Below are 14,475 nucleotides of genomic sequence, written 5' to 3'. Positions count from 1 at the left end.
ATTTTTTCTTACGGAAAAGTAGTTCACGTTCCCAGTGTTTGAACTTGCCTGCGTACCACAGGTCGGCTAGCTGCAGTATCACTTAAGAGATATTTGCCAGTGTGATCAATGATTATCTCACTGCTTTTTATTTCCTTTATTAGTGAAATTCAGCCTTTTTGTAACTTCAGCGATTTGTGTATTTTGTAAAACTATCTTTCCTTTACCAATTTATTGTTGTGCTTTTTAGTGTTTTTAATTTTTAAATGAAAACTATTTCTTTTAGTAACGTTATTTTTTCGTTAGCTGTGATATTTTAAAATGAAGTTTAAAGTATGGGGAAAATCAATACAGGAATGAAATTGGATTACTCACTCTGTGACTTTAATCCAAACAGATTAAAAGATTTAGATGTAAGATCTACAGCAGGAAAACACTGGTGATATGTTCCATGGTGTCAACGATAGGATATCTTCGGGGACTCAGCCACAGTGACAAGGGAAATAAAAACAAAAATAAACAATTTGGTTTTACATCAAGTTAAAATGCTTCTATACAATGAAAGAAAACATAAGACGATTCAGAAGATACCCTATTAATGGGAAAAAGTATTTATATGATAGATATCTGATAGAGTAATAACCATGATGTATAAAAACTCATAAAATAGTAAAAAGCAAATAACCCAATTAATAAATGGGCAGCTTATATAGACAGTTCATCAGAGAGGATATCCAGAAGGCCAAAAGACATATAAAAAAGTGTTCATCATTGCTTCTAATAAGAGAAGCAGATTAAAACTACAATAAGATACTACTTTACACCCTTGAGAATGCCATATACTGAAAAGACCTCCAACAAGTGCTAGAGAGGATGTGAAGAAAAAGGATTACACCGTTAATCAGAATATAAACTGGTGCAGTCGCTGTGGATAGTAGTCTGAATTTCTCTTAAGCTAAAAGTGGAAATACCATATGTCCCAGTGATCCCACTCTTGGGCATCTCCTTAAAGATTGTATGTTCCACAGTATTCTTAGCAGCATTATTTACAGTAGCTGGGATCTGGAAGCAGCCTAACTGTCCTCCATCCATCAAAAATTAGATCAAGAAGATGGGGTATAGCCATACCATGGAGATTCTGTAGCTCTACGAAATGATGAAATAAAGCCATTTCAACAGAATGAATTCTGTGCAAGGAAATAAGTCAAAACAATAAGGAAATACTCAACATTAGATCACAGACAATTCGATAACATTAAACACTTTAAAAAACCAGTAGACATTAAATATCCTGAGGGCTCTGAGGTAAACGTGGAGAAGAGTGGAACAGAGACAAGGGGACACGCAGCGGGGTGGTGGGGGGAAAAAAGAACGGAAGAACTGGCTTAAGCTAATAGCCACCGTCTCTGAGCCTTGTGTGAGATACTGTACATCGTCTCGTTTCATCCTCCCCCCGCCCCAGGCTACATTATTCCTCATTTTACAGAAGAAAACTAATTTCAGGCTCATGTAATAGTTAAGCAACAGGACTAGGGGTTGGATTCAGACTTTTCTAACTTGAATTAAACCACAATACTTATTTAAAAAATTACGTGAGGTCTGTTAGTCTTTGTTTCTGTGTACTGGAATACCTCTTTCATGGATAAAGGCATTCCCTGATCAGCAAAAGGCAGGTACACCTCTGTGGCCATGTGGGAATGAAAGGTCGGAACTCTGCATCATTCCTTACACCAGCATTAACTCTAGATGGCTCACGGGCTTAAATAAATGCAGGAAAGAAACATGAGATTAATAATATGTGTATGAGAGGTTTTCCAAGTGTTGCCTAACACCTAGTTACCACTAAAGAAATGGAAATTTGAATACTCAAATTTCTGCACAGTGTATAAAAGAAAATACATTACAAACAAAATGAGGACAAATCTCAAGTTCAGAAAAAAAAAATACTTGCAGTGATTTCTATTAAAAAAAAAAACAAGCAAACAGGGCTTCCCTTGTGGCGCAAGGGGTTAAGCACCGCACTATGGAGCAATCCACAGCCTCCGCAGCACCAGTTCGATCCCCAGCTGATCCCGGCCAGGCAGGGAGCAACCCACAGACCTCTCCTGTCTTGCCCGCTGCTCCCCTCAGCAATGTATTTCAGTCAGTCTGCCTGCTGTTCCCCACTGTGTCTCTGGTGAATCCTCTCACAACCCCTCCGCCCCCGCATCCTCTGGTCTGTACCCCAGTTCTTGGATGCATAAATAAATAAATCTTTTAAAAAAGAAAAAACTAATTAAAAACCAGTAGCCTAAAGCTGGGAAAAAAATGAGAGCAGGTGTAAACAAAAATAGCACGGAGTTAGGTATCATTTAAACACGAAAAGATGCTTATACTCAGAAATATAAATTAAAACTTTAAGTTTTTATTTAATCTTTGTTGAAGATGCAAATCAAAAAGTTTGGTAAATAGGTGGTGAAAGGTGTTAATTTGGTAAAATTTTTGCAGATAGGTAATTGGCGATATTCATACTTAAACGAAGATAGCTTTTGCATGGGAATTCATCCCACAGGTATATTCCCATTCAAATGCAAAGATGACTGTGCCAGCATGTTTACTGCTGTACTTTTTGACTAGAACAGATTAGAAATTACTAGATGTTGAAAGGGACTTGGTTAAGTCACAGCGTGTCATTCACTGGACTACTGAGCAGCCTTCATGAAAAGAACAGGTGAGAAAAGGAAGAAGGAGGCACAGCTTTTCAGTGGGTGTGTGCGTGAGGGTGGCCCGGCACTCTGCTTGGAGGGCAGCAGCCGTGACGGGGCAGAGAGGTTATCACAGGGGGTTGACCTGTTAATAAATATTTGAATAGTGAGAGCCAGGGCCTTTTCTCTCTGTTGAAGGGAGTTACAGGAAGGAAAAGGAGAAAATGAGAACACACCCCGTAGTGGCAGGTGGGAATTGAAGATACTGGTGAGAACTCATGGATTTCTATATAAATGAATACAGTCGTGTGTGTATATGGCTTCAGTGGTTGAATGACAAGATATTTACAGTATCAAATTCCTTTCCCACAACATAGTGCTGATTAATTATAAATGGAGGGAGAGTAATTCTAGAGGGGAGAAGCCTGACAGGTGCCACCCTAATCTCCACTAAAGTGAACTTGATGAGTGAAGGGTTAGGATTGCCTACCACTCGGTAGGCTGTAGTGAAAGAACACGGCCTCACTCCTGGGATGCTTCTGTGAGTCTAATGGTGGGGAGACATCAAAGAAACCCGAACTCCGACCTCTCCACAACAGCCTGGTCTGTCCTCTGAAAACCTCCAGAACTGAGCGAGTGCCAAGCAATTTGAGAGACCAGGCCCTGAACTGGGACTTTCGGGGATAAGAATGCTTAAGGGTCCATTGGGAAAGCCTAAACAGTCTGAGGATTTGGAGGTCACAATGTATCAATATTAATAGAGACCCCCAAACACTTCTAATGTGAAACGGTCATTTGTACTTACTCATTTTCCTACCTGCTTATCTTGGTTCAGGGCTTCTGCTGCCTGGAGGCTCTCCCTGCAGCTTAGGGCTCCAGGCCTAGACACGATCTTGTTCCATGGCAGGTGCATCTCACACACCCACACTCCAGCTGGGCAATTATGAGACACGCCCATGAGCCTCATATGACCATCCTAGGATGTGGGAGGAGCCCAAAGGACCTGCAGAAAAGTCCATGAAGACTGTGGTGGGAGGGAGGGGCCGGGCGTGCAGACTGCACTCACAGTGGCCTCCGGGAATCAGTTTCCGTTCTTACCAACATTCTAACAAAATGTCAGAAGAGCTGATGTTCTTCAAGGACCTGCTGAACATGTGAAAAGTACCTGCTGCATCGCTTCTTGGCCTTTTGGCTAAGATCAGGTGTGAAAAGTACCTCCTGCCTTTTTGCTACATGATATTCCATTTTCAGTTGTGCCATAACTAATTGGTATGATTTATGGTCATTTTGATTGTTTCTAAATGTATTAAAACTGCTTCAAACACTATTATAGTGAACGTCTACATTTTAAAATCACATTTGGATACAATTATCTGTTGTATAAATTTGTAGGATTATTATTTGGTTAAAGAGATGCATTTTAAATTAAGTACTTCCAAATTGCTTCCAAAGAGGTTGCAGCAGCCTTTATACCCTCAGGAGCCTTGTGTTTGTGTCTTTACACTACAGCAGACATCAAATATTCAATTTCTCATCTTTGCCCATCTCAAAAAGGGAGACTGCACTTCATCTGTATTTGAGTGACCATTTTATCTTAACCATGAATGGCCATTTTACTGGTTTATGAGCACTGATTTATTATATTGGAAAAGGAACCCTGTTTGTCCTCATTTCTTGTCCATGCAGATGGTTTAAATTTTTATGTGATGGAATTTATCCAGCCTTTTCTCTTTAGTTTCAAGATTTTGTGTCATGTTTAGAAGGGCTTTTTCTTCTCAAAAATTTTTTCATTTTATTAATATGCATTTTTCAGTGAGTGGTTTTTTAAAATATGACTTTAAATATCTAAGTATGTATACGTGTATCATATGTATGACTAGCCTTTGTTCTCAATACCACTTTATTTTTTTAAGATTGATTTATGATGGGGTGTAGGTGGGTGAGAGGATTCACCAGAGACAGAGTGGGGAGCAGAACAGGCAGATTGGTTGAAATACACTGCTGAAGGGAGCAGTAGAGGGCTGAGACTTAACCCCTTGAGCCACCAGGGAGGTCCCATTACCACTTTCAATGGGATACTGTATGTTCACAGTTGGTGAATTTTAGATTAGTATCGTCATCAGTCATATCACTTATGTAACAGTTATAAAGGAGGGGATGGAATGAAAAACAGGATATGACTTTATAAGCAAAGGAGAGCTTGGTGGTCACAATACACTGCTTCTAATTCCAGTGTAAATTAAGGAAGTGAACACACAGCCCTGAAGTGTGCATGAGGTGATGGCCAACTTATGTCAGCACATAACCTTGTCTGATTTAATTTACTAAGTGGCCACTTTGATTTTTTTTTTTTAAACAATTTTTTATTTTTATTTTTATTTATTTACACAAGCACTGGGTACAGTCAGAAGCGCGGGAGGGTGAGAGAATTCACCAGAGCCAGAGCGGGGAGCAGAGCAGGCAGAAGGACCGAAGCACACTGCTGAGGGGAGCAGCGGGTGGCAGGAGAGGTCTGTGCGCCATGTGGGACCCTCCTTCAGTGGCCGAGGAGCAGCCGGGGATCGAACCGGTGCTGCAGAGGCTGCGGGCAGTTTCGCAACCCAGTGCTCAACCGCTGCGCCACCGGGGAGGCCCCTTTGATGTTTTTATTTAGGTGGAATTGCCTCTTGGAGTTGTACGTTAATGAACCTTGACTTTAGTTCTCCTGATTTCAAGCCCATGGCTTTATCTCAGGCGTGATTTACCTATAAGCTTGGCGTTCCCATAGGGCTCTGCAGCTGGCATTTGAGTCATAAGTGGTACCCATGCTGTCTTCTGGGACCCAGAGCTTGACTTGAAGGTGTGATTGTGCTTTTGACCAATTGGTTTATAAATGTAACTAGGCCATGGCTGGTATCACTGCCTTTTGGTCATGTTTGACTTGGATATTTAGGTCCGTTAACTCCATACCTCATTTCACTTTGTTTCCACCCTTTGTTGTCCTATTTGATGTCTCCACATTTGAGGACCAAGCAGCAATTTTGCATCGTTTCCAAGGCATTATTTGGCCCTATCCGTCATCTTTTGGTACGGTATTTGATGGTTTTATGATTCATCCGAGTTATAGATAAAAAACCTGAAATGAAATCGACGCATGGGCAGTGTTGACAGCAGTGAAAGGGGAAGTGTGTCTCGAGCGGGTAGCAGCTCAGTCTGTATGTGCTGGCGTGTCTAGTCACCTCAAAGAACAAAGAACTTACGAGGAAATTAATGCTGAAAGGCGAAAATAATGTGTTGGAGACTTAGCTTGTAAGTGGCCGAGTAGAATCATTAGCTTAGAGTAGAATCCAGTTAGATGTGCTATGACTTGGACCCGTTTTGCAGAGACCCCCTTGTAGGGAGGGGGCCTCCGATTGGACAATTTGAATTATATTAATACAACATGAGGAAAACTGTTTTTGTAAGATAACCAACTTAGAACTGGGGAGTGGCGCACAGTGGCGTGAATCATCAGTCATGCCGTGGGATGTAGTCACACCATACCAGCCCTTCACCATTTCCGAGTCTGCCAGCTTCAAGCTCCACATGTGGGAAGGTGTCTTCATGGTTTAGCGAGATGATGGAAAGTAACATAGATGAAGGGGAAGAAAGAAATTCTGCTTCATTTCCTGAGAAAGACAGCAGTTGGACCACTTTGGGCTTTTTTTTTTTTTTTTTTTTTAACCAGAAATCAAGCCTCACCACAAGATTTTAGAAAATTGAAAATAAACTTGTTTATTAGATTCTTACCAAAGAAAGTTTTGTTAAATTATAATTTACTCTCTCCTATGGGAAATTCACTAGCAAACAATATTCATTTACTTAGGTAAACTGTATTTTTTTAATATCTGAATTAACTGCCACCTAAGTTTGCTTCACAATCTAAACTGAGACTTGTGGATTTATATTACATGAAATTAACAGATCTCTTCTTTTTATATGCAGGCAGCTATTTGCAACTTCATCGCAAGCTTTTCTACAGAGTCAGAAAGTGCACAGCTTTTTTCAGTCCATATCATCAGACCCACTACACAGCCTCAGTAAGCATCCTGCGTGCCTGTAGAAATTCACCAAGTCTTGCTTGGTTTTTTTTTACTTTACTTAACTATGCCATCTGGTATGGGGTGGTTGTTTGAAAGACAAGGAATAGTTGCATGCATTTAAGAAACAGTTGCATTTTTAAATGAATTTCATGCTGCAGTTTCGAAGAAAATAAACAAAAGCTGATTCCAAGGAAAAGCCCAAGTGTCTCTGAAACTAGTGACATACTCAGTCCCTCTGACCTTAACAGAGCCAGCTGACAGGTGGCAGAGATGCTACAGTGATGGTTGCAGGATCTTCTTTAAAATCTGCCTTTCCCCTCCTCCATGATGACCCTCCCCTCTCCTCCCCAACCTCCCATACTGGAAACATTGGCCTTATTCCTTTCACTTTTCCTGCCTGGCTTCAGTCATTTAAAGGCCGGGCCTTTAAATCTCCTCTTGTTGGGTCTCTCACTAATTACCTGCAAAGCCCTGCTCTTTTCTCAGATTATAGTTTCTCATTATACTTTAACCAGCATTATTTCAGGAATAAATTTGATAAGTCCCTCTTCAGAATCTGAAGGTTGGGTGTGAAATTCAAATCCTGCCATGCGCTCACTTGGGCCTCCTTTCTTCAGTTCTCAGGCTTAGCTGCTCCACTGGCATTTGCTCGGTACCCCTGACCGTTTCCAGCTTATGTTCCCACTCATTCCTTCTGTGCCCTTCCATGAGTGTCCTTCCTTGTCACGGCCTGTTATAAAATCACACCTGCTTTAAGACCCAACTGAAATATCACCTCAGGAAGAGTTTCTAGTTTTTCTGAATGTTCTTGTACTTCAGTATTACTCACATTTCAACATTCATCACAGTCCGCCTTGTGTTTAGTTTTATACACATCTGTCTACACAGCTGCCTTTTGACAAATATTTTGCCAGTAACACTGATGGGCATTTTAGGAGAATTTCTCCCAACATTAAGCACATTCACTGTGGCAAGTGGGTATTTTGGTTTTTGTATCTTCTACTTTCAACAAAGTTACATTTTCCTGTACCTAAAAGAGAAGGAAAATGCATGTTTCCTCAATTTGAGGTGGGAGGAAAAGGTAAAAAAAATGTGGAATATTATATAGGTTAATTTTTGGAAATTTTCTAATCATTTGTGTAAATATACCTGCCTTCGATATTTTAAACATATAATTAGCAGTTAGAGTTAATGGTTCTTCTTGATTAGTTGACTAAGGTAAGATGAGCAACTTCATGGTTAAATTCATATCTAACAGTCACAGCCTTTTTTTTTTTTTTTTTTGAAGAGAATCCTGATCCTAGAGCTGTATAGAGTTATCAATCACTGCTTTCTACTTGAACCAGTAATTTTTGATGAATAGCTATAAATAGCTTCTCTTCTCTACAGGCATTGAAACACAAAGTTAAATTAACTCAGATTAACGGCTTGACCAGAAAAATTCACCCAAGTAAATAGTCCAAATGTAACTAATAGACATCATCTTGAGAGCTTGGTGGTATTTAAATTACAGGAACAATGCTAAAGAGGCTGGTAGACTTTAAGATTCCTAATTGTTAGGAAATTAAAGCACTGTATTACAGTGCATGTGTTGAGATTATGGATGGGTCAAGGTAGTGGTTTTTTGTGCATGTGCAAGAAGTTTCACCAAAGAACACATGTTGTCAGAGTTCATTTGCACTCTTGACAAAATGACAGTGGTACCTTTCTTCCCCTGGGGTAGAGAGCAATGTTCCATGTCCTGACAACTGAGAAAGGGGCATTGAACCCCTAAATGACTTAAGATGTTCAACTCTGGAAACCCACTGTCTGTATTTTAAAGGGGGGGGTGGGGTGGGTAATCCAGTGCCGTCAGAATGTGTTCTGTGGGTCAGTGCTAGCACGAAAGATAGCTTGTCACTGGTTGGTAATAGAAGAACAGGAACTGAGTAGATAGTGAAATACTTTTGTAGCGATTTAGTGCTGCCTCATTTTTATTTCAAAAGTAAAGGTCCACAACAAATTGAAAATTTTTAAAAAGTTGATGTCTTTCCATACCAATTAGTGCATCTCTTCTTCTTCCACCTGAGCCCGTGGGACTGACAGATGTGTAGCAACTAGCCATGCCGTGGCTCAGGATCCCAACTCCAGTGCTAAGTCCTTGAGCTTTCTGAGAGGCTCCGACTAGTAGAGATACTCCAGTTACCAGTAACCCTCCTTTTGTTTCCCTTGAGGGGAGAGTAATCTTGAATTTGTTGCCTTTATCTCTTAATGATTTCCCTAAAAAGTTAATGATATTAAATACTTAACTGCAGATAACCTACAATCATCACTGAAGACTTCTAAGATACTAGAACACTTAAAAGAAGATAGCTCAGAAGCTTCAAGTCAAGAAGAAGGTAAACGTTAATTCACTAAAATAAGTCGTTCTGCATCATAGTGGCATAGGAGTAGGCAAATAGACAAGTAGAATAGATTTAGGAGCCAAGAAACAGACGTATGGGAACTCAAAATGTGACAGGTGCCTTTACAAATAAGTGGGGAAATTGGAGACTGTCAGTGAATTGGAGACTGTCGGTAATTATATATGTTTGATCCCTATTTGAAACATGCACTAAAATTCTAATTGAATAACAATCTGTGTGTAACATATATTATAACATTGTAATATATGAAATGTAAACCTTAAACTTTTAAATGTTAATATCTGGGAAGAGGCTTTTATAAACAAGACAAAGCATGATCAGGGTGGAGATCTTTCAAATCTGAAACAAGAAACCAGACAGAAAACATTTGCAGGATATTTGCAGAAAACACTAAAAAAGATTCTCCTCAAAATCACTGAGAAAGCCTGGCAGTATGAGCAAAAATTACAGACAAGCAGTTCATAGAAGAAGAAACTTGGGAGGCCATTAAGCAGTTTCTGCCTCTCATGTAGTCCAGAACCTGCAAATTCAAAACAGTGGGCTGTCAGGTCATACTCATCAGATGGACAAAATATTTTCCAATCTCGTGTTGTCAAGAATACGAAATTATCACAACTCTGATGGGAATATAAATTTGATGCACTGTTTTGCACAGAAATTTAATATTGTACAGTGAAGTTTGAGGTAATTTTATGCTTCTGCTCAACAGTCCTGCTTCTGTGACAACTGTTGTCCATGTGCTTAGGGGACAGGGACAGAGGTGCCATAGCTGCAGTGTCTGTAATACAAACACCCGGTATTCCCAAATAATTTAAATGTTAATAAAACTTTAAATTGTGGCATATCCATGCCAGGTGGTAATAAAAAAGAAGAATATTTGCATTAGACTCAAACATGCAGCACCACTGTCTGTGCTTGTGCGTACAGTTAGGGGTAGTTAAAAGAAAAACATGGTCTAGGTTTTGTAACTAGTTAGCTTCGGGAGGGGGGAAATGGACAAAGGGCTTCCATTGTTGCTATGAAATTTTCTTTCTAAAAAAATGAAAACAGATTATCTGGGAAGTGGATATATGGGTGTTTGCTATGTTAATCTATGTGATTTTTAAATATTTGAGATGTCCATTTCATTAAAAATTGCATTTTTTAAATTCTGTTTTTTAAGTAGAACTTTAAAAATTTTAAAAAGGGTCTAAAATTGATGTGGTTTTGCAGTGACTGCTCATTTTAGACTTTCATAGTTATGGACAAAATTGATTTCTTACTAGGTAGAACACATCTGAAAGGAGATTTAAGAAAATTTTAGTTTTTTTAATTTTGAAAAGTTGCTCTGTAAGGAATTTTCCTTCATGGAAAAATACTTAGAAGTTTGTCGCCCTGTCTTGGTCACAGTCATTGTTTTGGATTTTCACAGAAGCGTTTTTGGTATAACAGTTGTTTTTTTCCTGTACTCTAGATGTGTTACAGCACACCATCATCCACAAGAAACACACCGGGAAAAGTCCCATTGTGAAGTAGGTATCTAATTCCTAAAACTTGAATGTCTTTGTGCTTTTTTAGAGTGACACTAACTGCCAGTATGTTTGACAGCAGTTCTGCCATTTTGCTTTACCTGTTGCTCATGCCACCTGTTCTGTGTTTCCTTTTCACTCCTTTCTTGCTTTGGGGTGGGTGGCTTTTATAATTTTTTCTCTTCTATCAGACATGCTAGCTATGCGTTTTTCGATTCTCTAGTGGTTACCTAGAGTTTATGTCACACCTTTTTATAGTAGTCTTAGCAACCCTTACTCTCTGAGGTCTGATGTTGTACCTTAATACGCGTGCGCCACTTCATCTCTCCTCCATCTATAAACTGTAGCTGTCCTGTGTATTTTAAACCTCATGACACCTTTTTTTCAGTAATTATTTAGATTCTGCCAGTGCTCGTCCTTCCTTCCTGTGTATCTAAGCATCCACAGGCCCTTTGCCTTCTCACTGAAGAACATTTGATTATTTCATATAGTCATGGATGGTTCACAGTGCTGGATTCACTTCATCCGAAGAAAACATTTATTTTGCACTCATCTTTTAGAAGATAATTTCCCTGTTATGGGAGTCTAGGTTGGCATTCTCTGTGAGTGCTTTGTGACAGTGTGGCAATTACAATCCTGCTGTCCTTTCATCCCTTGCATAGAAGCCTCCAGTCCCAGCCCTGACTTCTGTTGCAAATCACATGAAAACATTTCTGTGACTCCTGACCCCCTGGCCTTGGTACTGTCCCACAGCAAGCATGTGCCCCAGGCTTTTCCTCTCCGCCTGGGGGCCCTTGCTGATTCTGCGGGGATCTGCTTGACTCTCCAAGATGCAGGGAGGCTTGACTCTCCAAGTACATGCAAGGGAGGCCATTTCTTTGGGGTTAGCCCTCAGTGCATGGGGGTACTCCAGCTGCTGTCCTTCGGGCAGTAATCCTGGGAGGTCCCAGCAGGGTTGAATCTGTCACTGTGGCAGCAGCCTCAGCCATGCCCCTGACACTGGTGCTTCCTTTTTCATTCATGCCACTACTTGCTCCTGCTTCCTGGGATCACCTCCCAAGTGAACCACAGCCTCCCAGATCCCACTTTCAGAGGGAACTCAGATGTGAGGTGGCTGTCATTCGTTGCTTCAATCTTATTGTTGCTCTTTTGAAGTTAATGTACTTTTCCCGACTGATGGCTTTTTAAGATGGTCTCATCGTCTGGATTTCTCAAGCTGTCCTGTGATATATTTATGGTTTTCTTTGCATGAGTTCTGCTTCTCGAGTCTGAAGCTTTGATGCCTTTGGACCTTAGGGGGGTGTAGACCACGATCTCCAGGTGCTGCTGCTCCCTTGTCCTCTTCTCCCATCTTTGTTTGACACAGTGTCTAGTGAGCAGGCTTCTCCTTGTCCTCACATCACCACTGCCAGTGGGGCAGGGAAGGCCTGGAATTTAAAGGCAGAGCGTGTGTTTTTTGTTAATCTCCTCAGAGACAAGTGTCAGTTATTAAATAGAGAAGATAGTTCCGCGCTGGTTTCTTCTCGCCGTAGACTGCTTTTGAGTTCTAGGAAAAAATGAGCGTACTGATGCTTTCTTCATGATAAAACTAGTACACTTGATGATTCCATACAGTAGACAGGACTGGGTTAGCTTAGTGAGGACAGATTTTCACGCTTGTGAACTTTCTCTTGGACAGCACTATTGGTACAAGTTGTTCTCCACTGGACGGGCTTCCCATGCGGTATTCCGAGCAGAACGGAGTCGTGGACTGGAGGAAGCAGAGCTGCACGGCCTCTCAGCATCCTGAGCACTGCGCGACCATGGTCGATCAGGTACGGGGGGTACTTTTTGTCTTGTTTTTGTGCCACATAGTTCAAACATTGTCACACATAATAAAACTGAGTTCTGTGAGTCTCATGTTGCTAATAAATTATTAGGGTATATTTGGTTAGAAATTAAGGAATGCTTATATGTTTGACTTTAAACCTATTACTGGTCTATATGTTCTAAGTTTTCCTGAGAGCCATTTGAAAAGTATGTTTATATTGCTTTTATTGCACATGTAGCAAACTTAGTACCTTTGAATATGATACCTTGAAATGTTTATTCTATTTGAGGGTATATAAAATTACTATGCCAGATGTTTTGCTTTAACAGTATCACTGACATTTCAGTCTTGCTCTTGATAATGTGACTTTTGAAACTGACCTACCCTCATGGGTGGCTTGACCTGTTTATGGGTTCTTCTCAATGTGGCTAAGGAACCCCTGCTTTTCTAGGGGCTGGTGTAATCAGAGAGCAGAATGCTCTCCAGTGGGACACCGTGGACACCAGGCTGGCAGCTGCGGGCAGAGCTGCCTCTTTGAGAAACTAGATTTGTTAACCTGACCTTTATTTCTAGTTAACATTCAGATTCAGGTGTTACCTTTACTGGAAGGTGCTTTCATGAACTAAAGCATTGAAGCATATTTTGAGAAAATGTGTGTTACCTTAAGTCATAGTTATATAATGACCTACTTTCTTTGTTCATTCAAGGGATTATACTTTTTCCTTCAACTTCAGTGCCTATCTCATCTTGAGCTGATAGTCATGTTAGAGCAAATACTATCCAAAAATTTAACAACACTGTAAGAAAATAAATTTAATTGTAAAAATAAATAAACAATAAAGCCAAATATAAAATAGATCTTTTTCTCATGGTTACTAGTAAATGTTTGTCAGAAAACATGTAAATTTTAAAGGTTCAGGTAGGTTACTTCAAAAAATAGGCTGAAAATAAAAGTGTATTAGAATGTACATCTGGGAATGTATTGTCTTAATGTTTGATTTTCAGAATAAGGGAGTAGCTAGATATAAATTTGGTTTAGCTTTAGTCTATGTAATGTCTTTTTATTCTTTCCACTAGCATTCAATTGAAAAACGAAGCTTATCTTCAATAAATAAGAAGAAAGGAAAGCCACAAATAGAAAAGTAAGTGCAAGTTAATGTTAACCAGGAACAGAAATGGTTCAGAAAAGACATATGATTATGGGTATGTTTAGGTTATTTGGTGAAAATAGTTTTCCTCTTTTTTTTTTTTTTTACCCTTGGGCTTTATTTTTCTCAGTTGAAAATAAACATATATTGATGACAGAAGTTGAACTGTCAAATATTCAGTTTGCAGTGACAAAACTCTCAGAACCATACACTAAGGGGTGAATATTGGCAATAGATTATAACTTAACTGATTTTTTTATTTATAAAAAACTTTTGAGGGGAATTTTAATAATTCTGTACTTAATGTATTTTTCTAGAGACCTTTATTAAAATATTGGTGACATGTATACTTTTGGTTTAGGGAGAAAATTAAGAAAACAGACCACAGACTGAGTAGTAGAATAAATGGCATTAGACTGTCCACTCCTCCGCACATCCATGACGGCTCTGTGAAAGGTACGGAAGTCTTTCTTTCAAGTACCCCTCTCCTAAGTACCCTTGTGTGCCACCTCTCAGGGTGGGTTCTGAGCCACTGTTTCAATCCTGATGCTTGCTTGCTTGACATGCACAGCAGTTTCTGAACAAGACGCTTCTGCGTATTAGTGGTCGTGTGGGAGACCGCACTCTGAGGAGATGAGCCTGTCCTAGGCCCTGGGGCTCGCACACCTGCCCCCTCTCCTGGGGACAGTTCTCTCCCCACTTGTTTCCTTAGCCAGCCTCTTCCTGATCCAGAGGCCGTGGAAGAGCTTTCCCACCTCATGGGAAGCCTGTACATGTTCTTGTGTAAAGGCGTTTTTCACACTCTTTCAATTTTTAATGACTTTCTGTGAACTTGACGGGGATTTGATTTAAGAGAACTTCGACCCTCTGGCTTTTGTTG

The 14,475-nt window shown here is 40.0% G+C and overlaps 1 protein-coding gene across 1 annotated transcript in view; it reads left to right on the top strand.

Annotated features, from left to right (window-relative positions):
• Positions 1 to 14,475, top strand: part of ZCCHC2 (zinc finger CCHC-type containing 2) — a 51,911-nt gene that overhangs the window by 24,894 nt on the left and 12,542 nt on the right. Inside the window, exons 6-11 of the mRNA XM_037508441.2 lie at positions 6,627 to 6,721; positions 9,019 to 9,102; positions 10,583 to 10,640; positions 12,316 to 12,451; positions 13,525 to 13,589; positions 13,957 to 14,051. Coding sequence (XP_037364338.1) covers positions 6,627 to 6,721; positions 9,019 to 9,102; positions 10,583 to 10,640; positions 12,316 to 12,451; positions 13,525 to 13,589; positions 13,957 to 14,051 — 533 coding nt within the window. The remainder of the gene's footprint in view (positions 1 to 6,626; positions 6,722 to 9,018; positions 9,103 to 10,582; positions 10,641 to 12,315; positions 12,452 to 13,524; positions 13,590 to 13,956; positions 14,052 to 14,475) is intronic.

Source organism: Talpa occidentalis, unplaced genomic scaffold, assembly GCF_014898055.3.
Source record: "Talpa occidentalis isolate TD23 unplaced genomic scaffold, MPIMG_talOcc4v2.1 talOcc4.13, whole genome shotgun sequence".
In the NCBI taxonomy this organism is placed as follows: Eukaryota; Metazoa; Chordata; class Mammalia; order Eulipotyphla; family Talpidae; genus Talpa; species Talpa occidentalis.
The sequence above is the reverse complement of the archived record's forward strand: the minus strand, read 5'-3'. Positions and strand labels throughout refer to the sequence as shown.